This window comes from Cordyceps javanica, chromosome 7 (assembly GCF_051103115.1).
Source record: "Cordyceps javanica chromosome 7, complete sequence".
NCBI classification, from domain to species: domain Eukaryota; kingdom Fungi; phylum Ascomycota; class Sordariomycetes; order Hypocreales; family Cordycipitaceae; genus Cordyceps; species Cordyceps javanica.
The window spans coordinates 2,729,340-2,754,897 of record NC_139301.1 but is presented as its reverse complement, the minus strand read 5'-3'; the positions used below and the strand labels follow the sequence as shown (position 1 = coordinate 2,754,897).

Genomic DNA, 25,558 nt, shown 5'->3' with positions numbered 1-25,558 from the left:
GCCCCCGGCACACCTGTCGAATGCCTGAGCTTCAACCCCCCCCAGCTCCGCCAGCTGTTAGTTGCCACGGCGAGTCCAGCACTCTCTCCATATCACCACCACAGCCACTTGTTCGCGCACGACACCACACCAGGCGCCTCGCTTTCGACGACGAGGGGGGCTGTCCGATATCGACGAGTAACCATCGACAGAGCCTTCACATAACCACTGAACAACGGAGTCGCAACAGCACCATTGCAGCAAGCACCGCCCCAGGCACCCAGCAGCCATGCTCGTGTCCTTGACAGTCGGCAAGGTCGACGCCGGCGTCACGGTACTCCTGACGCCCGATAAGCGCCTCGTAAGCCTTTTTACATATCTTCCCATACCACTGCCTCATCCAATGGCACCGCGGTGACAGCCACGTTGCCCTTTTTGTTCAAGAGACCGCAGCTAACCCAACCTACCTGTCCCGCCCCCCTCCCGTTCAGATCGAGTTCCCCTCCATCCTCCTCCCGCCCAACATTTCCTCCGGCAGCATCGTCGACATCAACGTCTCGCAGAACGCGACCAAGGAATCGTCCGAGGAGGCCAAGTTCCGGTCGCTGCAGGAGCGCATTTACGCGTCCTTTGGCGCCTCGGAGCCGGCCACGCCCGTGCTGCGCTGCCGCAACGCCACGCAGACGTCGGTCGTGCTCGAGTGGGATCCCGTCGAGCTCGCGACGGCCGACCTGGCCTCGCTGACGCTGTACCGCAACGGCCAGAAGGCGGGCAACATCCCGCGGCCGCTGCAGATGCACAGCACCAAGATCAGCGGCCTGGCGGTCGACACCGAGTACACGTTCCACCTGGTGCTGCGCACGAGCGCCGGCACGCGCCAGAGCGAAAAGGTGGCCGTCCGGACGCACAAGATGACGGACCTCAGCGGCGTCACCATCACCGCCGGCTTCCTCCCCGCGCCGGCCAAGGAGGCGCTGGCGCGGGCCGTCGAGCGCATCGGCGCCAAGATGGCCGACGGCGTGCGCATCGACACGACGCACTTTGTCACCACCGAGGGCCGCGGCACCGCCTGGGAAAAGGCCGTCGAGAACAACATCCCCGTCGTCCGGCCCGAGTGGGTCGAGGCCTGCGAGAAGAACGGCCGCATCCTCGGCGTCACCAAGTTCTACCTCGACGCCATGCGGCCCGGGCCCCCGAGCGAGGCGACGCCCACCTCCACGCCGCCGCCCGCGCAAAAGAACCAGCCCCTGCCGCCCCCGCCGCCCGAGGACGACGAGGACAGCGTGATTGAAGGCCAGGAGGACGCTGCCGGGCGCAACGACGCTCCCCCCGCCACCGACGACGACGACGACGACGATCACAAGAGGACACAGGAGGCGGAGCCCAAGGCCCGCCGCCCGTCGCACGACGAGGAGCAAAAGATGCGCCTCGAGGACAAGGACGGCCAGAAACTCGCGCTGCGCCCCTCCACCAGCAAGGCGTCCCTGACGGCGGATGACCAGCACGATCACGATCACGAGGGCGAGGACGCTGGGGCCGAAAAGGAGGAAGAGGAGAAGAAGCAGGATGAAGGAAATGAAGCCAAGAAGCCTGCTTCGACACCCGACGGTGATTCTTTCCAGGAGGTGCAGCTGTAATACACACTAGACGGGCAGCGAAAAAGACGGAAGAAGAGCAGGTTGGGAGTGCCAGCAAGCAGGTCTTGGGAATCAAAGAGGAAAGAATGTGATGCGAAGGGAAAGAAAAGAAAGAAGTTTATAGAATAGAGCATTAGCTACATTTCGTTTTGATTTCGTGATGCTTAGCTATAATACACTGTTTTTTTCGTTTCATCTTACCTGTATGTACATACAGGCCTGTCGTGTGTGTAGATGTATGTATCTGCGGATAAAAGGCCCCCCTCGCCCCCTTGTAGATCAGGAACAAAATCACATACGATGACAATGGGAGTGTCATGCAAAAAAAAAAAAAAATTGTTGGTATTCAGTATTCGATTTGTCCTTTGTTGGTCTCGTATCGTTGCAGCCCCTTCTTTCTCTCACTGCCAGTCCACGAGGACGGCATAGCGATGAGCACAAGAACAAAAAAAGAACGAGGAAAAAAAAAGGAAAAGAAAAGTCTGCTATGGAGGTATATTTTCGCTGATGAAAGCACTAATGTAAAAGAAGGAAAAAGAAATCAAAAGAGTGGTGCTACGTATACATGGTTTGCCTTGCCTTTCTGCTTCGTTTATGCAACTGGGGAGAGTAATGAGACCGCTTTACACCTTGACACGCTTGCTGGCCGGTCTGGGGCGCAGCGGCATGGGCGGCACCTCTTCCGAGATTCTCCTGGTCGTCGTCGGCCTAGGCTGCGTCGTCACCGCCGCGGGTGCGCCCGTCGGCTCTGGACGGGCGCCGCCGCCGGCGAGCTCGCGCATCAGCGGCTCGATGGAGCCCATGCCGCTCACGTCGGGCTGCTGGTGAGGCTGGTGCTGCTGGTGTACCAGGTCGCGCTCCTCGCGGCGCATCAGCTCCTCCAGCATGCGCTCCCGGGAGAGGCTTGCGCGACGGATGAGTCGCCGGCGCTGCGAGGCGCGGGCGAGGCGATCGACGTTGGTGGTGGCGCCGACGGCGGCAGTGCCCGTCGTCTCGTCATCCGAGGCACAGTCGCGGAGGCTCTCCTCCTCGAGGCCGGGCAGGCGGTGCGGGGCGGTGCCGGTAGCCATGACAGCGCCGGTGCTACTGTTGCGGACGTCTTCGAGCATGGGGACGAGGGCGCGCAGCCACAAGTCGCCGTTGCGCTCGAGCCGGCGGACGCGGCTCTCCATGTCGCGGAGCCGCTGCTCGCGGTAAGCCTCGTAGAGATGCAAGATCTTGCGCTCGGGGTCGGTGACAGCCATGCCACCGTGCGAGGTGCGCGGCGCAACCAGCGCTCCTGAGGATTGCCCCACCTTGGCACCGGCGGCGGCGACCTCGGGCTGTTTGCGGCCCTGGTCGCGGCTGATCTGCCACTCGCGGCGGCGGGTCAGCGATGTGCGCGTGTCGAAGCCGTGCTTTTGCGCTGGCGACGTTTCGTTCGATGTGGGGGGCGTGGGAAGCGTCATGAGGGACTCTGGACGCGTCTCCTCGTCGGATCTGGCATCCTCGGGGGCCGTAGTCGCAGACTCTTTGCTGGCTGCCTCGTCGGCCGGTTGCATGTCGACGACGACCATGATTGTGGATAGCTTTGGTCCGGATTCAGAGTTGGCCATAGGAAGGGGCCGGCTGTCAGTGACTTCGGCAGTTGCGGGAGATTGCATTTTGCCCATCTTCGAGCTGCGTGCCGCTGCAATATCTCGGAGCTTCTTGTCGCGTACTTTTTCGCGGCGGCTCTTGACCGAGGTGATACTCGCAGGTGGCGAGGGCGACCGGTTGATGACGGGGCTCTCTGTGACCTGGGTTACTCTCGGTTGCATGGTTACCGTCTCCCTGTCAGCCTGACGCTCGAATCGCGGGCTGGAAGTAGCTTTTCGTGATACAGAAGATTTCGTCAAGGATATCGGGGGATGACCTGTGCGTCGCTCGGTGCTTCGCAATACCGCGCCTTCGCGGGGCATGGGCGAAGGATTTCTATTATAAGGCTCTTCTTCCGCAATCACTTCATCAATGGAGGATGCTTGATGATGCTTAATGCGTGGAGGGGCAGCCATGCTTGAATTGCGAGAGGGATAACCCGCGCGGACAAACTCTTTAGGCTGACGGGAGGCGCCCTTGGAAGCAGTCTCTTCGCTGGTATCGTAGGAAGCTGTGAATTGTTGGCCGTCAGGGGGCACTTCTACTTCGATCTGAGCCAGAGGCCAGTGCTCAGAATCTGCAGGAGACGAGGGAGGGGGAGACGGCGGCATCATGCGGCGGTTTCGTAGCAGCTGCGGCGGGTAATCTCTGTCGAAACGGCGAGGCGAGGCCGGGCTTGGGGGAAGGCTGTTCCATTGTTGGCTTGGGGAAAGGGGCCTGAGGACTGTGACCACGCCCTGTTTGTTCTTAAAAGTGCGCACCGTTTCGGACGGCGGCGGGACAGGCGCTTGGCCGTGCTGACTGAAGACGGGGTACTGCGACTTGGGGTCGTCACCAAAGTGCGAGGCGTTGAGAGGGATGGAAATGGCAATATGGCGATGGCCACCAGTAGTGACGCCAGCAACTGCAGAGTCGGGCAGCCGAAAAGGAGCTGGCGCTCTGCTCATCGACTTACTCCTCCTCTTGCCCATGACCTTGAGCTTGTCCCACCTACCGCGCTCTTCTTCCTCGTCACTGTAGGGCTGCGACATGAAGTTGCTCGCTGGTGGCTCATGGGTACGTAAAAATTCAATAAGAGCAGCTACATCGTCGCGACTGCGGCGAAGATGGTTCCCATGACGAACGGTGTCGTGTAAATCACCGCCGAGATAACTCGTGCGAGTGCCGGCAATACTCATGTCTGACAGTGGACGTGAGGTATATTGCAGGTCGGACGGGATATCGAGATCACTGAAGCTTGGCGTCGGAATGCGAAAAGGATGCGAAGTCAACGGCGACGGGTGAAGGCTATCGCTGTCCCATGATGCCGTAGATGAATTTTTGGACTCGATTATGATGGAGAGAGGCGAAGCCGCGCTGGCCATTTTTGCGTCTTGGGTTTAACTGCTGAATTGATTGCAGAGGCGTGACGGCATTTGTAAATCCCTGTGATCTCGTGTTGTGGCACGGACGCCTGGGATGCACCTAGCTAGACCAACGCAACACACGTTGCAACGGGTTCCTTGTAGCGCCCAATGCGACGAGGGGGCCTGGCAAGAAATGGATGAAAACCAATGTTTAAAGCGCCAAGCAGTAAAAGCCAAAGGATTATAGCCAGCCGAGGGAGTAACAGTCGTCCGAAGGTGCTCGCTTTAAGTGACTGGCGAGCTGACTCGTAGCTGTCGGCTGTTGTGCGATGTGAATCGTGTTTCAAAAGGGCGATTGGGACCCTGCAGAACTGGAGGCTGGAGCCGAGGAAACAGAATGGAGAAAAGTATCGAGCGGAGGCGAGACACAATGAACAAGACAAAAAGTCCCCGTACCGTTCGACCCAGCGCTGAGACACCTTTAAAAAGATAGGGAACGAATGAACGCACGCCTGTGAAGAAGAAACACGAATGGTAGGCTACAGAAAAATATTTGCTGAGGATGGAGAGACGGAGGAAGAGATAGCGACAGCCCTGTTCAATCCGTGCAGGTTGGGGCCAAGGCCAATTTGAGCATTTTTTCCCAGAACGCAATCCAGCATCGTCAGCAACAACCCGAACGAGCAGAAGCAGGGGGGGTCACACAGGGGCTGGTAGGCAAGGATCGGCGCAAGTTGGTAGGGATAGCTTTTTTCTTGGGGTGGAGGACGGACCACTCAGCCGGGATCTCGACGACCAGCAAGCACACTAACCTGGAAGCTATGCACGCATGCACACACATATATGCAGCAGCAGCCCTAGCGAGGAGATGGCTGGGTCTCGTAGAGGGCGGTTGTTCCGCCAATTCCCCCAACAGATGACGCAGACTGGTAATCACTCAATGAATCAGGGAGGGGCTGCGGGGTTCACGGTCCAAACGGACGGGTGCACTTTGACTACTTACCAGCCAGGTAGCTGAGCCTGTGAGCGAGCGCTCTCGAATTTCCGACAAGGCGGCTAACTGAGAGAGTCCTTAGCCCCCCTTGCCGCATCGTTTAGTTCTGCAGCTTCTGGATAGTAGTACCGAGTAGGCTGACCTGATGGTGGTAGTGGCCACACAAAGAAGGGATGGAGTGAAACGATGGCCGGCCACTTGAGCTGGACCTGCCAACAACGCCCACAAGAAATTGCGGCCGCTCTCTTGCCATCCTAATCTGGCAGCTGGAGAGAGGAGCGGAGAGAGGTCATCGAGGTCCCAGTGCCGGCCCCATTCGTACTCAGTAGTTAACAGCTCGGACGCCAGGGTTACTGCGGGCGTGTGGTGGTGACACCATGTTCCATTGAGTAGTACTTGTGCAGGAGAGACTGTGTTAGCGAAAGATCCTACAGGAAGTGTGAGCGGGAGGGAGGGAGCAATGGGTCACCTTATCATCATGCCATACTCTAATGACAATCCATAATGACCATTACTACCCGCCCGTTATCAGACAAGATTCCCCAGCCCCCGAATCTTGGGCGGCCAGAGTGTGCACTAAGATGCTTCAGCATCACTCTTGTTGATTAGGCCCGTGTCTCAGCGCAAAACGATGCAAACACGCGTATGATGGCTGCGTGGATACTGGCAGTGAGCACGGCTACCAAGTACTAAGTAGTGTAGGGATCACCAGTCGAGGCAACTGGCGGGTCATCCTCGTACTGGTAGCCTGTAGGCGTTGAGGTCGTGGCTGGGCCGTGTCTCGGGCTCGGAGCGTGTGCCGCTGATTCGTGATTCCTCGATTGCCGCTTGCATAAGAAGACTCTTGCGCCTTTGCTTGTTTCCTGGTGGTATCCATCTAGTCTTGGGGGCGGTAGCGCGCCCAGACCCTTGTGCATTGTATTACGACGCCGTGCTTTATGCATCTGCTGGTATGGCGGGAAGTTTAAACATCGTGTTTGTTCATTTACTTTGCCAATAATAACTGGCTGCAGCATGAATGCATGGGTGCATGCAAAAAAACCAAAAAAAGAAGAAGATGGGCCCTTGCTGATTGCTGGTCTGCAGTATTCTGTATCGTCACATCTAATCTGTACTGTTGGTAGCTTGAAGCCCAACCGAAGAGAGCAAACGGCGCACAGTACGTAAAATGTGACTGAACTGTACGTCTTCTGCACTGTGCTATCAACAGCCTGTGATGCTTCATTTACTCTCCTTTCGCATTCTACCCACCGTGTCACAGCGCCACCGGCAGCTTTACTCTCTTGAGCCCGGGTTGCAGTCATCAGTGTTCCGCTGCCACCCCCAAGAACGAAGAAAAAAACAAAAAAAAGAAGCCAGCCCGCTTGATATTGCTGACCGCCACCAAACTCAAAAAGGAGAACTCTTCGCTAGGCCCCGCTCACGAATATATGCACCCGCATCCCGCCTCAATCTCCCCTTGCATGCACCAAATTATCAACTCCAGGTTCAGTCCAGGTTGATCATTCTTCACGACGCTGGCCAGGCCAGCGATTGCCGCTGCGGAAACACACGACACAGTCAGCCAGTTTTCGGTAGCCCTCCGCAAGCACTAGCATGAGGCAGCCCTCATCTACCCCTGAACCTGGAGGCTCCGGGCTGCAAATAGAGCTGAGAAGAAGTTGAAGAGCTTGAAAGAAACAGGACTCCTGACCAAAAAGGTTATGGCGCCAAAACTTACACTGGGTAACAAATCAGGGGGGGAACCCGGTACCTAGATGGCTAGCTTGCCCGTTCCCACTGGGCTTGCGCCAATAAGGATATGTGCCGCGCTGTGTCTGCAGAATGTCTGTAATGCGTTACTTGGGGGAGCAAAAAGAGCCAATGGTCTTGCGTGGTAGCGAGCTCCTTCACTCTTCACTGCATGCTTTCCTTGTAGCCTGCCAACTGCCATTGCATTTGTCTCGTGTCACTGTGATCAGCCATACTCGTTGTGCAGCTTCTGATTGAGCCACCTCTGGAGGAAGCCACAAATTAGCATCGCGAATCCACCTGCTGCAGAGACGCCACCACTGTCGATCTGGCCTTGGGCTTGCTCGAAAAAATAGACAACTGGGGCCATGAACTGCCAGGGGGCGGGCTGGGCCACCCTGCTCCGCCGCTTGGCCCTGGCGACATTACGACGACTCGAAGGACGCTCAGTGGCAGAGAGACAGAATGCCCCTGAACACTGCTGCAGTTCGTCAGACCCGAGGAAAGAACCCCTGTCTACGGAGTACGGATACTGATACTTCATAACATATCCATCTGGTCCCAGCAAGCTGGATGGCTGGCATGGCTGGACGGTAGTTGGCGTACCTGCGCGCCAGTAGCAAGGATCTTCCTTGGTCAGGGTCTAAAAATGGTGCACGGAGTGTTGGTGGGAATCTTCAAGGAGTAGCAAAATTTGTCGCTGTGCAATTAGAGTTGCTGCCATTGTACATTCCTGACCTGCAAAAGTACTCTTCAACTGGACGGTCCTCGAGCCCGTCTGATAAGAGAGAAAATCCCGAGTACGTGTGATGACAATAAATACAAAGAGATGCGGAAACAACAGAAAAATGAGAGGAAGAGTTGAGTCGCAAGAGAGTCAAAGCATTAGGGATAATGAGACACAATAATGAACAGAGAAGGAGTTGTAGGCTTTTGGGTACAAAGAAGAGTTGTGCCGCCGTGGCGTCGTGGGATATAAAAACGTCAAGGAAAAGAAGAAGAGATTTCCGGCATAAAAAAAAACAAAAAACCAAAAACGAAGCCCCTATCCCCAATATGCACCAAGTTTTGCAAACGAAGAACAGTCAAAGCAGCCCGCCCAGGCAACGACTATTCGAGAACAAACTGCTCCTGCGGCCACGCCGGCGTCGGCACGGCGCCGTACTTGACGCCCTCGGCAGCCTCGCGCTCCTTGCACAGGACGTCCAGCTGGAGGCTCCAGCGCGCGTTGAGCCGGATCTGGAGGGCGCGCAGCGCGTCCGCGGCGGCCTCGTCCTCGGCGGCGCACCGCGCCGCGTGCGCGCGCGCCTCGTCCCGCTGGCGGGCGACCAGCGCCTCGGCCTCGGCGTCCTGCCGGTCCAGCAGCTCCTCCATGCGCCTGGCCTGGCGGTCGCGCATGACGTTGATCTTGGCCTGGTGCTGGCGCTCCATCCCGTCGCGCAGCGTGTACTGCTGGCCCAGCTCGCGGAGGTTGCGCTCCGTCACCACGCGGCCCGCCGTGTTGTCGTCGCCGGCGGAGCCCGGCGGCGGCGGCGGCGGGATGGTGGCGGCGGCGGCGGCGACGACAACGCCCGAGAGGCTTACCGTGCTGCTGCCGCTGCCGGGGCGGCCCTGGCAGTACGCCTCCATGTGCTTCAGCCGCAGGTTGACGCTGCGCGCCGTCTGCTCCAGCGTCGCCCGCAGCTCCATCTCGGCCGCGATCTGCCGGTCCTCGAGCGCGCCGGTGGCCTGGCCGTGCCTGTCCCGCATGCCGTCCTCCTCCTCGACGTGTCGCTCCAGCAGCGCGAGCTTCTGCGTCGCGTGGCGCGTCTGCATCGAGCTGCGCGTGCGCGCCGAGTAGGCGCAGAAACGACTCAGCTCCAGGGTCTGCTTGCCCACGAGGTCCCGCACCTCGGGGCTCTGCTGCGATCGCTGCTCCGCCTCGCGCTTCGCCGCCTCCTTTCTGGCCGCGGCCTGTTTGGCGGCCTCGTCCTGGTCCTGCGCGAGCAGGCTTGACAGGCCTGACCGGCGCTTCTCGAGCTCGGCCGCGTCGCCGCACAGGTTGGGACATCCGGTCGTGGCGTCCCAGATTCCGCCGCAGATCGGACACAGCTCCTCTTTGCATCGGCATATCATGTGGTCGTTCGGTTGCGCGAGGCTGACCAGGCTGCGGCAGCTGTAGCATCGTTTCCAGCTCGTGTTCTGTCCCATCTTCTTGACCGCCTCGAGTTCCCAATCGTCTGGGCAATCGCTACCAATGGCGTGCGAGCCCCCTTTGCACGCACGGCACGCCCGTGTGAGGCACTGTTGACACGTAACGTCAAATGGGTGTTTATGATCGATGACTTGGCGCGGGTTGATGAATTCGCCGCATTTGCTGTTGGGGCAGTATATACGAGCCTGCGCCGGTGTGCTGTAATGAGCTACTGCTTTCAAAAAGGTTTGCTTTGTATCGCGATCCAACGCTTCTTGCAACACCCGACTCGCAAATGGTTTAGAGCAGCAGCGGGGAGGCATGTTCTCTTCAGTCAAACACGCCCGGCTCACAATGTATCGCAAGCACCCGGAGCAGTATGTGTGGTTACATGAAAGTCCGTGTAGGGCTACCATCTTGCCAGCTGAGCTGCGACAGCCATGGCAGGACCTGTTTCTTCGCATCAGTAAACTTTCCGCCTGCATCACGGCGACCGCGGACCGCAACTGCTTACATGGACGGGTCTGACTTCTTCTTCCACCATGAGCGTGGCTTGAAACCAGACTTGACACTGGAGAAACTCTTGTTTGTGCTGACGCTGAAGGCGCTTTGCGCTGATGAGTTGACGTCCGGTAGTGATCCTTTGCGGAAGCGTGCTTGCTCGGATGGTCCATCGACGGCGGCGATAAACTGGTCGTATTGCGCAAAGCTTGTCGCGCCGCTGCACGCCAGGTCTGTGCTAGATGACGCAAAGATAGAGGAGCGAGGTGTGGCGGGCCTAGAGAAGGAAGCTGCGGAAAATGTCTGGTCAAGGGCAGAGCCGGATGTAGAAGACGAGAATGCGCTCGATGTGGTGCGCTTCTGCAAAGTAGAGGCGGCGATGCCCAGTGAATTGGCCTTGGCGACTAGGTCGGCATCAACGACATCTTCTGTCATGCCAGCCTCCAAGCCCAAGACTTCCCTTGCATAGATGTCATGATTTACATCGGCGGTCGCCATTGCGTCTGGCGTCTTGGGTGGTGAGTGTGTCGTTGCTGCGAGAAATCCCATGTCGACGCAGTCGTCGCGTATTATACGGAAATGCGCGATCTTGTAGCGACCGAGACTGGTAGGGATAGCCTGTTATATAAGTGTGAAACGAAATGAGATGTGCATCTTGGTTGGGCCGCCAGGGATGCAGGCACATCCAAGACAAAACGACTCATTTCCTTTTTTTTCTCCCCTCCCAATTGGACAAACAGGACTGTTCCCACCCAAAAGCAAAGTCGGAAATGTCTGAGAGTCAACTGGGCTAGCGCTATTTACAAGAAGCAATGTCGGGGAGTCTGGGGCTCGCCGGGCCGGTAGTTACAAGGACAGGGCCTGCCAATCGAGAGAACCATCATGACTAGTGAGGCAGAGAGATCCTTGCTTAAAGAATTAAATCACCGGGGAGCGCCAGTGGGGGGAGGTGAGCGCGCCAGAGGAGCAGGCCCGTCCCCTTCTGTTAGTGTCAAGGCATCGAGCCAAGAGCGAGAGAGACGCCGTCTGACCCTACCGTTCCTGGCTGGGCTCTATTTTCCTTGTTAGGTGACTTACACAAACACACTTGCGCTTGTGCTTGCTTCTTTCGCAGCCAAGTTTGCCGTCTATGCTGTCCATGCTGTCATGTCATCAAAGCTGCTGGACAATGGCTGGCAATCCCTTTGTCCTTGATCAGCTGCTGAGCAGCAGAACTGGTCTTTTCATTTCCTTGCCTGATGACGGTGCGCTTTAGGCAACTAAGGATTAGTTAGGCCTTGGATATGGGCTGACAGGTGAAGGGTTCCCGACAAGTCACGGAACACAGACCCTACCGCCCGAGCTGAGGCTTGGGGCCGCGCATGAGAGGATCGGCGAGGCCTGCGAGGCACAAGTAATGCAGTGCGCCTGCATGTGAAGCCTCTGGGAAAACTTTCAAGACGGCGAAATCTTGACTCAAGCCGACTGGCCGGGTGGCTGAGCCGGTGCGTCCCCCACTGCAGCATCGTGAGCAAGTAACTGTGCAGCTGACAAGGCCGTTTTGCCGGTCGCACAGCAACATTTGTCGTGGATTCTGCCAAAATAAAAAAAAAGATTATTACTGTATTTCGTTGGCCTTTGGCGGTAATGCAATGATTGCCATGTTACACGCTTCATCACTTTTAAATGGCGAAATATGTGGCTTTCCGGACGGGAACTGGGCGATCCGCCGCTAGCTAACAAGTTGGTTGGTTTGAGTGACTGATTAGACTGTGGACGGCGCATTCTGTTGCGTTGCGCAAGTGCTCTTTGGCTTTCAAGATGTGAACGATGGGTAACCGTTGCAGGTTGAAACCTCCAAGTAAGTGCTGTCACATCGGAGCTGGCCACTCTTGGTGCCTCGGTAAGCTGGTCTGGCTGGGGAATGGTACTCACTAATTCGACTAGGGGATGTGATACAGGGTGCAGGGCAGATTGCGAATGTGATGAAAAGCGACAGGCTCCTGTCTTAAGCCAGGATCGGAAGAGGAGGATCCGGAGTTGGTTGGTTGGGCGAGCTGGGCCAGTGGGGATATGTCGTAGACAAGCGAGCCCCATCAGAGATGGACGCCTTACGCGGACAAGACGGAGTACGGGCAGTGGGAATTCGATCGCGACGAGTCCTATGGTTCCGACCATATCGGTAGCTTCATGGTCCTTGTCGCTTCTGTCCAGGAGTTGTACGATGTGCCGCCTCTGCCAAAAAGAGCCCGGCCGACTCGCTGTCTTTTGGTGCCAATTGCAAACGTACGTTATCTGACGACTTGCAGGATTGCTGTCTGTCGTTCGGACTCACACGGAAATGGATGCTAAAAGTAAGTACCCGAACTTACACACACCATCACAAACCGCCGACACCACCGAGGCCCCCCCGCCCCCCTCTTCTCCTGACATCGGGGCGGCCCTTGCCCTTCTCCCTAGCGCTGTTGTCTTATCACTCAAGACATTATGCCTGTTCTGTTTCTCTGCCGGCCGGTAAGTAGCCCCCCCGGGGGGATTCAACGGGGAGCAGGCCGCCCATCAACGGCGCAAGCGGAGAATTATTGCAGCCGACGTCTTTATTCCAGACGAAACAGGCTATCAGCCCATGCGTTTGCGCAAGTTGGAATAAAGAATAAGAAAAAAAATTGTCAAGTTCAACGACAGAGCATTGGCTGGTCGGAAGCTAGACGGTTTGCTGGCGTCGCAGATAGACTGCTTGCGCCATTTATTTTCTCGTCCGTGCTGCGAGTATTCTGCCCAAAGTCAGGCTTTTTGCTGACTTTTTCAACCCGCAAAAAATATATCGGCGGTGGGAAGAAGCAAAAAGTGGTTACGGAGCCAGATCACGGTACGGGTTCGCCCGGGGTGGCGCATTCCGAACTATGACGGCGATGCACCCCGGCCCAACGGCCTCTTATTGATGTCTGTGACCAGACTTGGAAATGGGCCAAGCGTCTGGTTCGTCACATGTGCTAGCTTGAACGCAACCAAACATGTCTACCTTTACTGATACAGAAAGCAGTGATAACGGAAAGCAGTGTTGTAGATTGCTCAAGAAAAGTCTTCTCTTGCCGCATGACAAACTTGCGAGACTTCGTAACAGTTAGGTAGCCATGAATTGCAGAAGCAAAAAACAAAAACAAAAAAAAAACAAAAAAAAAAGTGAGAGAGGGAGAGAAGGGACATGAAGTTAAAAACGAAAAAGAAATACAGTAAAGCTTGCGAAAGTCTCCGGGACCCATCTCTCTTCCATCCCGCCACTTGCTATTTTTTGCTTTTGCCAAAGAGCGGTCTCAGACATGCTCAGACCTTGGCATTGGTGTAATGGAGCTGGAAACAGTAACGAGGGCTCGCACAACGTCACTTGTCACCGTTGTAAATGCATCACATTTTTCACTTCTTTGCTATATACAACCCCTTACAAACACAAATGCCTGTTTCCCTACAACAGTATCTCGCTCTCGCTCATCAAGGGGTACGGACAAGTACTTTGATAAGGGTTCGGGTAATACCCTGCCACCAAATTGATGCAGGCAAGAAATGTCGAAAGATCCGCATAAATGGTTGTTATATTACGGCTCTGCGGACAATTAATACAGTAATAGAACCTGAGACTTCAAGACTACAACAAGTATGATGCATTGGCGGGCTACATTTGATAAGGAATTCCTCCGAGAATGCATGGGGCTCCTACTGGGGAGGTCGACTCGTACCATCGCCAACCATCGAGAACGGCATGAATACTCTAGATAACTGCCTAGCGACTACCATTTACGTGTGCTCAAATCCAAAATCTGCTTCGAGCATTGGGCCGAAATCACAAACAATTTAACAGACGCGAATACATTGCCTTTACATTTCATAAATGAGCGGGGATATCCCGGGCACCCTGTTGCAATAAAAACGATGAGCGTGCGCTGCTAGTTGTACATGTTTGTTCCCAAGTTGCACAGATGAACTATTCCTAGGCTCCAAGAGTTTGAGGATTTTGGACGAAGCCATGTCTTTCGCAAGTTACTCTCGGGCTGTTCGTCACCGAGCCTTACCTACTGACCGAGTACTAGGACGCAAAGCCCCCAATTCAGACAAGAGTTGACAAGCTGAAGGAAGTATGACTAGGCAAAACTCATGAGAGACAGGAGAATGGGATCTCGGAATCCCCACGCTGTTTGAAACTCATGTCCGGTGACACTGAGGATCAAGCTGTTCAAGGTCCTCTGAGCTACGAAAGCTTCTTATCCCGCTCGGGTAGCTAAAAGCCCTACGTTTCGTGCTTTATCTTATCAGAAGTAGGGTGAAGGTTGACAGATAGGTCTCAACCTCATGGAATATCGGAAATTATGTGGGCTTTGCTAAAGCTTTGAACGCACAAAGGTGGGATGACATTCTGACTGACTGGTCATCGGACACACGTTCCCGGCGGCTGGCATACTCTGTCTACAACTATCGTATCAAGCCCCGACGCATTCCTAGACAAAACGTTATTTTGCCCCCCAAACAGCATATTTTCCAATGCGAATTGAGTCGCACACTGTTGGCGGTCAGGTCGGAGATGGTGGCTGTACGGATGGCGCTACCTAGCCAAGGGCGAGTTTGTTGTGAGCCATCTCCCAGAAAGGAACTACGCAGCGCTCGTATTATTGCTCGCCCGGTTTAATATAATACATTATTTCGCAAGGATCAGAAAGAGAACCCATTGGGTCCATCTATGGATGGTTTTGGCGCTCTATAGACGCCGCCAGTGCGCCACAGCCAGCCACGGGGCCAAATGGCGCTGTGGTCGGTGCCAATGGCGGCGGCTCCCGAGAGACGATGTCTCGAGGGCTGCAGAGCGTGGGCTTGAGTGGTCCTTGGCTTCCTGATCCCTCAAGGTTGTCATTAGGGCGAGCGCGCCGGGTCATTTACTCTGCCGTTCTCAACTGGCCTTCATTGCTTTGCTCATGGGCGCCGCACGGTTCCGGGATCAAATGGCAGCAGTTCTGAGAGAAATTGCTTTTTAGCGCGGGCGAGAAGTCACATGCGCCTGGTGTGGCGCTTGAGTAAAGTGTTGGGTGTCATTCAATATAAGTTTGTGGATAACATGCGCTTTCAGGACAGCATTGACACTTTTTTCTTTACCTTTTCCGAGTCCCGGGGGGGGGTTTTTCTTGAAATGTTCAAGCTCTGCATGTATGACAGTATTCAAAAAGGCTCCAACGTAGTTCCTCTGTCTAAACAATATGGCTGTACTTCTAAGACGCCTGCGACGCGGTCCGACTAAACTCTTCCACAATTCTCGAGATTGTGGTGTTGCCCCCAGTAAGGATCAAGCCAATGTTCCAGTGTGGCTTCCTGCTCGCGAGCATTGCCCGGAGCTCTTTATTGCAAAGTACCGTGGCCAATGACAGAGCTGCAGTTGGCTCTACGAGCAACCTCAGCTGCTCGATCAGCAGCCACCAAGCCTGGCGAATCTCTTCGTCGTCTGCAGCAAATATTCCATCAACAAGGTCCTTTTGCCGGATAACGTCAAAATTATTGGCTGATGTGGAGGCTCGCAAGCCATCAGCTATGGTGTTCTGGGCTCCCGGGTCGGAGACGATGCCGGCTTCAATACTGCCTCGAAGATCAGGGCCTCCCTCGTAGGGTTCGCAGCCAAACACCATGGTATCCGTCTGCTCACACACCACGGCAGCGCCCGATAGCAGACCGCCTGTAGCGCTAGGAAGAACAAGAGCATCTAGCTTCTCGCCGTAGGTCGTGGCCACCTGCTCAACGAACTCGAAAGTTGTTGTTGCTTGTCCGAGCACGATTCGCGGATCGTCCATCGGGCCTACCAAAACTGCCCCGGTCTCATCCAGAATCTCTCTGGTGACTCGCTCGCGATCTTTCGGTGTTTCTCCTGCTAGGAACACTCTCGCACCGTTTTGCTCGGCCCCGGCAATTTTAGAGGGCATCGACGCCGCGGGTAAAACGACGGATACTTGTATCGGAATGGACCGCGACTCGGCCGCCATTTTTGCAGCAAGAGCCACCGCGAGACCAAAGTTGCCTGGAAAAAATTGTTCTGTCAGAGCACCATCCATCTGTGGTTTGCATTCACTTTTACCGGTGCTCGTAGCCACGATGCCCTTCCGCAGGTCCGCATCCGACTGATGCGCGATGAAATTGGATGCGCCGCGAAATTTGAACGAGCCTGACTTTTGAAGGTTCTCACACTTGAAAAAAAGCGTGATGCGCAATCCAGGGCTGGAAGCTCTTCTGGACAAAGTATCGGATGTCAAGATTGGAGTGGCATACACCAAGGATTTGAGACTGTTGTATGTCGCTCTCACATCATCAAGAGCCCTTGAGCGTCGTTGAAGCATCATGTAGAAGGTTTGAACGAGATTTGACCAATTTTGGTATATATTTCTACTGTATATGGAGGATGGTCGTGGCAAAGGGGTTCCGTCGAGTACTAAAGGCTGGGAATCAAGATGTGGTTCAAAGACATCAAACGGCGACACGGCCGAAAGAGGCATATTAAGTATATGACTCTATACTCTATCAAAAAAGACTAATTTAAAAGTATGATCCGCGATATTGACATGTCATTTTATGAACTTTAAAGAACGGGTTGTACCAGATTCAGGATGGCATACGCGAGTAGACCTTACTTCTATTCTAGAAAGATTATTACTACGCAATATGTAGCTTCCAAGCCTATTATCAAACTGAAAAGATAATTGGTCACTAAGAACCCGCCAAATCAACATAATATGCATTAAGGCTGTGGTGGGAGTTGTGGCGCTCCAAAGACCGGTCATGGCGGACATATCGAGAAGGGTAGAAGAGGCATTCAGCTGGCTGGGCGTCGGACTTTGTTTCGCTTCCGGAGGGCTTGGGGGGTGTCAAAGCTAGTTCCGAAGCTATGAGCCCGCAGCTCCATCTCCTCATACAAAGGCAATTCATTTCGGCACAATGCATGCTGACCGTTTCTTTTTGCCTTGTCATTGCAGGAACGCCTTATTCTCGAGGCCTTGGTATGAGAATCATAGACTGATAACCATCATCTTTCTCCGTTGTACTAGTCATTTGATAACGACGTGTGATAAGCTGGAAGCATTTGATCAAATCAGAAGTGGTAGAAGTTGGGGGATCGTTCTAATGGCAAGGTCTTTTTCTCCCCCCCTCCTTCCTCCCCTCCGCCCTTTTTTGCTTCTGCGACCTTTTTTGAAATTATATTTAAATTCAAAAAAGTAAACTAATCATGAGCAATGAGCACGCAGCTGAATGTTTATAGGTTACTTGACCCAGAAAAAGATTCAAGGGATTATGGCTCAGCTTGACCTCGGTGCGAGAGAAGCAAGCCGAACGCCTCTACTTACCACAACGTCGTCGTGTTTTTCGCTTGTAAATTCCTCTTTAACATCCAAATAGATTGAATTTCCTCAATTTGGACTAGAGTAATGAATTTATACACGAACCTCTCTCACCATACAACCGCACAATTCACTAGACCACCATCTCCACCAACGACAGCGTCTTGGTAACGAGCACAGACATGGTAAAGGCTGGTGCAATCCCCAGTGGGAAGCAATTTAGCTTTTCAATTCATTCGTACGGATCAATGTAATTGATCAAAAAACGTATTGCCAAACTTTGAGGTTCGCAACGGGGTGTCGTCGTCCCGTGGCGCCAACAAGGTTACGGTGTAGGTCCAGGTCATTGATATCATCGGTATTCTGCGGCAAATTGTATTTTGCGGAATGGAACAGCCATTCGGTATAGTTTGGTACCGGGAGAAACTCTTTTAGGGTTTTGCGTCGGCCCTCGCGTCGGGAATCTCGACTGGAGGAGGCAGCCACAAAGCCCATGGTCAAGTATAACGCAACACACAAGCGGCGCATGATCAGATTCCAAAAGGGAAGAAAAAAGGGGGTCTACATTCAGTTGCATTCGGGCAGGTTCAAACTACCCGTGGTAAACTAGCACCGCTCTTCTTCCTCGTCCTCTCCGGCCTCCGATGAGGCCTCCGTCGAAGTATCGCCAGTGCGAGCGCGCTGATAGTGCAGTATACCAGCTACCCGACCATCCACCAATTCAATGGCGCAGTCGACGTTTTGGCGTGCTTCTTCTCGGTGCGCAACGGTGATGACGGTGCAGCCGCGAAAGGCTTCCCTCATCACTCGCTGCGTGGCAACGTCCCTCTCTGGGTCCAGATTGCTGGTGGCTTCATCGATCAGAACGATGCTGTTGCCTGTCTGCTTTCGACGGGCGATTGCTCGCGCAATGGACAGGAGTTGGATCTCGCCCTTGGAATAGCCCGCACTATCCAACTGGGCGTCGAGACCTCCTTTCGCACTGATGTTGCTCCAAATTGTGAGCCGGCTCAGTATGTTCTCGAGCATGCTGTCAGTAGTCGTTGCCTCTCGCATCTTATCTTCGCCTTTGGTACCATCGTCGTTCATTGTGAATGGCAGGAGATTTTTGCGGATGGTGGCGTTGAACTGCAGCGGCTCCTGGCCAATAGTGATGACGCGAGACCGCAGAAGATCAGGGTCAATCGTGGTGATGTCCACACCATCAAGCTCTACCTTGCCCTCGTACTGAACCAGTCCGAGAATAGCTAGCAGCAGTGTGCTTTTGCCACTACCGGTTCGCCCCGTAATGGCAATCTTCTCGCCGGCCTCTATAGCAAGTGATACATCTCTAGTGACGGGAGGTATATCAACGGCCGGTTTGTAGCGCGCCGAGACGCTCGTCAACTGTACATCGCCAGCAGAAGGCCACTTGGCGGAAACTAGAGCCTGCGGATCGGGCTTCGGCTCCAATGGAGTCTCAGAGACGAATTTCTCCAGCCTACCAAGCCCGGCCACCGACGTTTCCGACCCAGTCCACGCCTGGATAAGCTCCATCATGATCAGCTGGAAGGAAATGATGCCGAGAAATGCAAGGCCGACAGCGGGGCCGGAAGTGCCCTTCTTGATCCAAATCACAACGGAGACCAACACAAGAGCAACACCAGCTGCAAGCAACCCAAGCACCAATGTGAGCCATTGCTGGATACAGAGCATCAGATAGTATGGTTGCTGGGAGTTATCAAGTAGACGATACCCTTTTTCCATATTCTTCTCTTGCCACGCAAATGCCTGAATGTACATGATTCCCTCTGATGTTTCGACGAAGAAGGTGTATAAAGGAGCCTTTTCTTCGAGGTCAATGTGGCGGATCTGTCGTGAGGTTCGTAGATAGAAGCTTTGGATCGCAACGATGGCTAGGATAATAAAGGGGAGCGCAATTGTCATATAAGAGGCGCTCGAGAGAATGATGCCTATCACGATCGCGGCTTCGTAGAACATGTACATTGTTCGAAACAAGTAATATGGCAAAACTCTGGCAAAGAGACCCGAGTCCTGACTAAACCGATTGAGGAGGTCTCCAGTATTCGTACTTGTCAGAAATCCAAAGGTTGCACGCATGACAACGTTGAGAATTTGCTCATGCAAACCGACTGCCGCCCGCACGGCAAAGACAGAGTAGAGCAGCCAATAGCCAAGAGCCATGAGAGCACAGGCGACGGCGGCCATTGCGGAGTACCCAATAAACCAGAGTCCATTATCTGGACCGCGTTCGACCCAGGCGCGCATGTAGATTTGGGGAAGAAGCTCGGTGCCAGCGAGAAGAAGCGCCATGCAGCTGAACCAAGCACACTTGGCCCTCCCTACGCTGTCGATGAAAATCATGTAGAGACCCCAGCTACCGCGCTGTCTGACATAGTCCTCTTCGGCAGCAGAGGGGACCTCAAACTCCTCGGGCCACGTTCTCCGAATAGCATCGATTTCTCTCATTTCAACTTCTCGTGGGGCTGTAGACTGTAGCGTGCTCAAGAAGTTGGAGATTTGCCGGTTGAAATCAGGGTGACGGAACTCGACCTGGTCCAAAGAAACCCCGCCCCGTCCATCGAAGCTGATCATCTGATCAATGACTTGAAGCGATTCTGGAAGGTAGGTCGCCATTAGCACCGTAGATCCCGAGCTTCGAAGAACTCCATTCGGCCCACAAAGAGCATCGAGGATAGCCCTTGCTGTTTGCGCATCAAGAGCGCTGAAGCAGTCATCGATGATTGTTATGGCACAACGGGCGAAAACAGCGCGGGCTAATGCGACCCTTTGTCGTTGGCCACCACTGAGGTTGAAGCCGTTGGGGCCAACAGTATACGCGTCCCGCCCGGGAAGACGTGCTAGGTCAGGTTCGAGCTGGCAGCTCTGGATCGCGATATCATACCGCACAGGGTCGTACGCTAGGCACCCGATAATGTTGTCTCGGATAGAAGCGTCCCGAAGCCAAACTCGCGAGCCACAATAGGCAATGTCTACATGGTCGGTGTACACATATCCCCCCGAGACCTTTGTCTCCCCCAAGATGCTTCGGAATAAGGTGGACTTTCCACAGCCTGTCCCGCCATATACCCCTGTGATGGAGCCTCGGAGAATAGCAAAGTGTAAATCGGAGAGAAGAGGGTCTTCCATCCCCATGGGACCAAAAGTGGCCCCATCAAACTGAATGATCCCACCAGGACTTGGTCCCTGTGGACGACGACGCCTCATCACTGTCGAGCCAAAATGGGTTGGCAAAAGTTCGAATGATTCGCGTGGTGCTGATGGATCCCACTTCACCCGTGAGTCCTTTCTTTCGGGGAGCAGCAAAAAGGTTTGAATTCGGTCAAAACAGGCAATCATGGCGCAAATTTCGGAATAAATTTCGAGGATTTTTTGCATGGGAGCTTGGATGAGACTGACAACCGCAAGCGTGGGGAAAACCTGGCCGGCCGACATGGTATGGTTGAAACCGCTTAGGAAGAAGGCTGCCGCAACAACGACAACAGGCGTCCCGAGATCAACAAATTGTTGGGTCGCGTTCACAATGGTCATGAAGAATCGATACCTCTTTGAGATCTCCATCTCTTTGACCCGAAGACTGTGAATCATGTCCCGCATAGTTGGGCCAAGGCCGAACATTTTGATCCCAGGTAATTGCGATAGCACCTCGTTCGTTTTCGAAATTCTTTCCTCGATGGCCTTGTTCCATTCAGCCATTGCAGGTCCGGTTTTGCTGCCCAGCAGATATGAGCAGCAAGTTGTGATTGCAATGGGAACCAAGACGAAGAAGCACGATGTGCCAATGAATAGAGACAAGAGATATACACCGAGGCAAGTCTGCAAGATGGTGATGGGGATGTCAATGCAGCCTCCGAGGCCCTCGGATATTGAATCGATATCTGAGCTCATGTGAGTGAGTACCGAGGACTTTTTTGCCTCTTGTTCGCTGAGATGGTGCGTCTTCTCCATGAGCTCGGCGACAAGACCACCGCGCACTTGGGTCATGAGACGATTTGTCATGTGCTGTGAAGTTGTCTTGGACTGGGCCATACCGACGAAGATGAAGATGGTGGCAGCCTGCAAGCCGAGATTGATTCCAGTTCTGGATGGAAGTTTTTCTTTTCCCATTCCATCCTGGACCTGTTCAACGGTGTTTATAACACGGCCCATGAGAAAGGGCTGCGCAAAGCTGAACCCTACGTAACATAACCGGGGGAACAGAAGCTGCAACAGCTCCAATTTCCAAGTCTGAAGGCATGCAACGAGCAAGGAATATCGAGTTGGTTTGTCTTTTGTCTTTTCCCAGTGCTTCTTGAACCGTTGATGCAACCGCTTGGACGAAAAATCCAAGCCAAGACGCATCAATTCTGCACTATTCAACTTGTGGTAATAACCAGCGATGAACATTGGATTCAAAAACAGTAAGAGGGCCCTTGTGAGGTATCCGCTTGTAGCTTCTTGCCCAGAGTACTCGAGGACTTCTTTGTCAATGATCAGATCTCTCTTGGACTTTTCTTCGAGCAGAAGCAGAGTGAGTCGTAGAGTGGCAGTGGCAGCAGTGATGCCACCGAGCGTACTCATGTCGGGTCGCAGAAAGTAGGAACGACTCTTGACAATATCGATCAAAAGGGTCAGGATAAGGTACAGGGCTAAGAAACCAGACGAACGGATGCAGTGCATGTGACCCATATACACTACGCCCGCAAGTGCGACGAGCGCGACGAGTTCAAGTGTCGAGGCGGGAATGGAACTACTAGTGCGTGAATCGATCAGCTTCGCGCGAAGTGATAGATTGGCTGCCTGGAGTGCAACGAGAGCGACCGCGGTGGTCTGACGGGTAAGTTAAAAAAAAAAGTTAGGCGCAAGTCAGTATTATCGCAACGGCTACGAGTCCTGGTACGTACGACTTTTGCCCAGAGCAATGCGCTCGAGCGGATATAAACAGGCTCATGGCGATAATGGTTGTACCAGACGACACAGGCACCGATGGCCAGGACCGAAGGTATGAGCTGGAGGATGATCTCTTCGAACCGCAACGTAAAGTCAAAGATGTAGACGAGGGGGTCCCAGAAGAGATGGTCCGAAGTGAAGGCCGCCATTGTTTCACCGGGAGAAAGAAGAGGGTTAGGGCGAACCCCATACGCCGCGAACGCAAAAAAAAGAAGACGATGCAAATGATGGTGGGAATTCAAAGAAATCAAGTTACAGACAGGGGTGGGGCAGGAACGTTAAAGAAGGCGGGAAAGAAAGTAAGTAAGGGAGTGACAAAGGGCTGGGGCTGAAGGGGGGAGAGGAGAGTAGAGAAGGTAAGTAAGTGGAAATGCAAAGAGCAGTAGGAATGCGACAAGGCTGAAGGGCACGGCTCAATCAAACAACAGCGGTCGTCTGTCATGGGAAAGGATCACGGCGGGCGTCATTGGGGCAGTGACAATGATATGGGAATTTCTTGCCGCGCGGTTTTGGCTGGTTTGAACATCCTTCGAGCCAGCCCAAACAACAACATTCGGGCGAGTATATCACCCGCAATCGCGGAGGGGGGCGGGCAACTAACTGTTCCCCAAGACCGCGCAGCAGGGTGGTTACATCGGAGAGTATAATATGTGCAGAGTAAGGATGTTTTAGCTCCTTGTAGGTTTTTAGTAGCCGCATCTATTGCGGAGGAGCATGGGCTATGATGGGAGATGACCGGGTTGTCTTGTGGTTGGCAGCCCGCCGCCCCTCTACAGATTGATACGAAATTATATAGCCTTGTTTGTGCCACCGCAAAAGTCAAAAAGCAAGAAAATTTCCCGCCTTTGCCTACTCCGATCAGTGAGAGATACACAACAGCGAGTCGGGACGGGGTGGCATGAAGCCATGTCCGGGGGAGAGGGAGGCAACACGGGACTGATGTGGCGCCGCTCGATTCTGAAGCTTTCTTTGTTGTAAGTGTTTTTCGTAGCGAAAGCCGTCCACTGCGTGTCTGGGGCGTTGAAGATGGAGATATGGCACTACCGGTCAGTGGCTTGCTTCTGCTCCGTTGGCAAGGCTCTGGCCATTGCCATGCTGGAAGTCGGTTACAAACTGACTTGTGACGTGATCTTCAAGGTTCCTTTCCTTCTTTGGTCTTGGAAAGCCCGCCCAGCACACACCAAAGACTGTACGGAAGGTCGCAACCCTCTCGGGGGGGCCGCGCGCGCGCGACGCAAAAGTTCCAGCGCAGCGGAACGGACTCGGCAGTGTGGTGGGGAGACCACCGCGTCGTCCACTCCCGTCAATAGATTGACGACTGGGTTCAACTAGTCAACTAGTTGCTTATCTTATTTACTACGCCGCAAGTACGAAGTAGTTAGTGGTTCCAAACTTGGCTCCTCCCTTTTCCCCAGCTGCGGCAGCCCCCCCCCCCTCCCCGCTCTCTACTCATCGCATCGAGCTTGTTATTAGCTTACTGGTAATGCATCCCGCCTGCAGTTGCAGATGAGAACACCCAGTCGACCCTCGTGGCAATAAATGAACTGTAAAGAATACGTCGTCGATATTGATGAGTGATCGGCGGCGGCTTGGTACCATCCTTTTTTTTGGCTGTCTGCATCAGAGGTTCTTCTGCGTAGCAGGCCCTCCTTGAATACAGGGCCAAGCTACGTATGGCTGAAAAGGCCGCCATATTAGTACAATATAGTTACAATAACGTGGCGCAAAAAGCAGGCTCGTGATGGCACCAATGCTGACTTGGCACCCATACATATCCCGCTCGTCGACGTCACATCGTAAAGGCTGGTATGCTAGTGGCTGCAAGTTCGCGCAGCACCGTAATGATGAACCGGTCGGCAAGCGGTCGAGCCCCTTGAGCCCATCTTCGCTGCTCCAGTGCCTCTCTGCCTTCTTCCTGGCAGCAACAACGCTCTGGATGGGGGCTATATTGGACCAGAGTATAAACCAGTTCCACGGATTGGGGAGGCGTGTCATCCCTGCTGAGTTTCTAACTCGTCGAGGAAGCCCGCTTCCGTCCTCGTTCAAGTGGAGTGGCCAACTTTAGCGAGCAGTAGCAAAAAACGCCAACCCAAATCTGCAGCAAGCCCGGACATGTGGCACAGTGGCTATGGTCGGTCAGAAGCCACCATAAACTGATAATACTATGGGCCAGCCAAGACGGGTTTGTCAATGGCAAACCGCTCCGAGGGCAGTTTGACAGGAAAACAATCGGCCCAATTTCTCGCGGCATGCCCGGGCAGCGCCCCTCAGAATCAGTAGGATGACAAAAGAGTCCTCAGGCGTCTGATGGAAGAGACAAGTGAGAACTTCGTCTCGCGGAGGAAAGAGTTGGTCATTTAGATTCAGTCAACGTCTTCCAACACGTGTGGCACATGTAAACTTGTAGTCTTCCGCGGTGCCTGGGGGCCGGGGGGAGAGTATTGGTTCATTGCACAGGCTGATGGCTTAGTTACCAGTCTACTGGCTCCCGGCTCTATTTATAATTGGTTGCCAGCAAACTCATACGTATCAGAGGCGGTGCGGAGTTTCCTTGCAACGAAACTACCCGGGCTATGCTTGTTAACCAGAGCGCACAGATACTTATTAGTAGCTGGTTATACCCCCCACACAAACTACTTTTTTGAAGACGGCACTTGGAACACCGACCTGCTGTTCCCGTAGTGCGCTATTGGCTGGCAACCGGTCCCTTGCATTGTGCATATAACTCGGCCGGCACGCACATTCAAAGTACCGGACCAAAGGACACAAGAGTTGACTCTTATACCATTGAACAATTCATAAAAAAGGCACCAGACTGCAGTACAGCCCAGCTATCAGAAAAACCCCCATCAGAAAATGCAGCAAAGTTCATTCATCACGCTCCTGGCTTTGGGCCTCTTTGGCGGATATTCTCTCGCAGCTCCCATCGGTACGTCCTTTTGGTTCTCCTTTGTTCTGGCCTTCCACCAGCAGCAGCAAAAAATGTGTCGGTTCGCCGCCGCTGACTCTACTACCCCTTCTCAGCACCGGTGACAACCCTCAGTGCCCCGACCGGTATGAAGTTCTACACGCCCCCTTCTAGCGAGAGTCGTGGTCTAGGCGAGCCGTTGGACGTGTAAAGTGCCTGCCGCATACGGATGCACCCGGAGCGTCGTTGGAATAGTGACAGGCTGGCCCGAGTTTCTTTTTCTTTTTTTTTACGCGCGCGCTCATAGAATTTGATAGACAGAGCGATAATTTCATGACTTGCGTTTACAAATCTGCCCTGGTCCGTCTGTTCCGTGTGGCAG

The 25,558-nt window shown here is 54.1% G+C and overlaps 6 protein-coding genes across 6 annotated transcripts; 1 reads left to right on the top strand and 5 right to left on the bottom strand.

Moving 5' to 3' along the window:
* Positions 1-268: 268 nt before the first annotated feature.
* V2A60_010322 (uncharacterized protein) lies at positions 269-1,616 on the top strand (the record flags this gene model as incomplete). Its single annotated transcript, XM_083261579.1, has 2 exons — positions 269-340; positions 471-1,616. 2 exons carry the CDS (start codon positions 269-271, stop codon positions 1,614-1,616), a joined length of 1,218 nt encoding a protein of 405 aa, XP_083117705.1.
* A 623-nt stretch (positions 1,617-2,239) lies between these two features.
* Positions 2,240-4,597, bottom strand: V2A60_010321 (uncharacterized protein; the record flags this gene model as incomplete). The annotated part of the gene is made up of 2 exons (XM_083261578.1): positions 2,240-4,137; positions 4,189-4,597. The coding sequence occupies 2 exons, from the start codon at positions 4,595-4,597 to the stop codon at positions 2,240-2,242; spliced, it is 2,307 nt and encodes a 768-aa protein (XP_083117704.1).
* Positions 4,598-8,414: 3,817 nt separating this feature from the next.
* Positions 8,415-9,800, bottom strand: V2A60_010320 (BRcat and Rcat domain-containing protein; the record flags this gene model as incomplete). The annotated part of the gene is made up of 1 exon (XM_083261577.1): positions 8,415-9,800. The coding sequence occupies one exon, from the start codon at positions 9,798-9,800 to the stop codon at positions 8,415-8,417; it is 1,386 nt and encodes a 461-aa protein (XP_083117703.1).
* A 187-nt stretch (positions 9,801-9,987) lies between these two features.
* On the bottom strand, positions 9,988-10,476 carry V2A60_010319 (uncharacterized protein; the record flags this gene model as incomplete). Its single annotated transcript, XM_083261576.1, has 1 exon — positions 9,988-10,476. One exon carries the CDS (start codon positions 10,474-10,476, stop codon positions 9,988-9,990), a length of 489 nt encoding a protein of 162 aa, XP_083117702.1.
* Positions 10,477-15,209: 4,733 nt separating this feature from the next.
* On the bottom strand, positions 15,210-15,971 carry V2A60_010318 (uncharacterized protein; the record flags this gene model as incomplete). The annotated part of the gene is made up of 1 exon (XM_083261575.1): positions 15,210-15,971. The coding sequence occupies one exon, from the start codon at positions 15,969-15,971 to the stop codon at positions 15,210-15,212; it is 762 nt and encodes a 253-aa protein (XP_083117701.1).
* Positions 15,972-17,924: 1,953 nt separating this feature from the next.
* On the bottom strand, positions 17,925-22,417 carry V2A60_010317 (uncharacterized protein; the record flags this gene model as incomplete). Its single annotated transcript, XM_083261574.1, has 2 exons — positions 17,925-22,148; positions 22,223-22,417. The coding sequence occupies 2 exons, from the start codon at positions 22,415-22,417 to the stop codon at positions 17,925-17,927; spliced, it is 4,419 nt and encodes a 1,472-aa protein (XP_083117700.1).
* Positions 22,418-25,558: the final 3,141 nt, after the last annotated feature.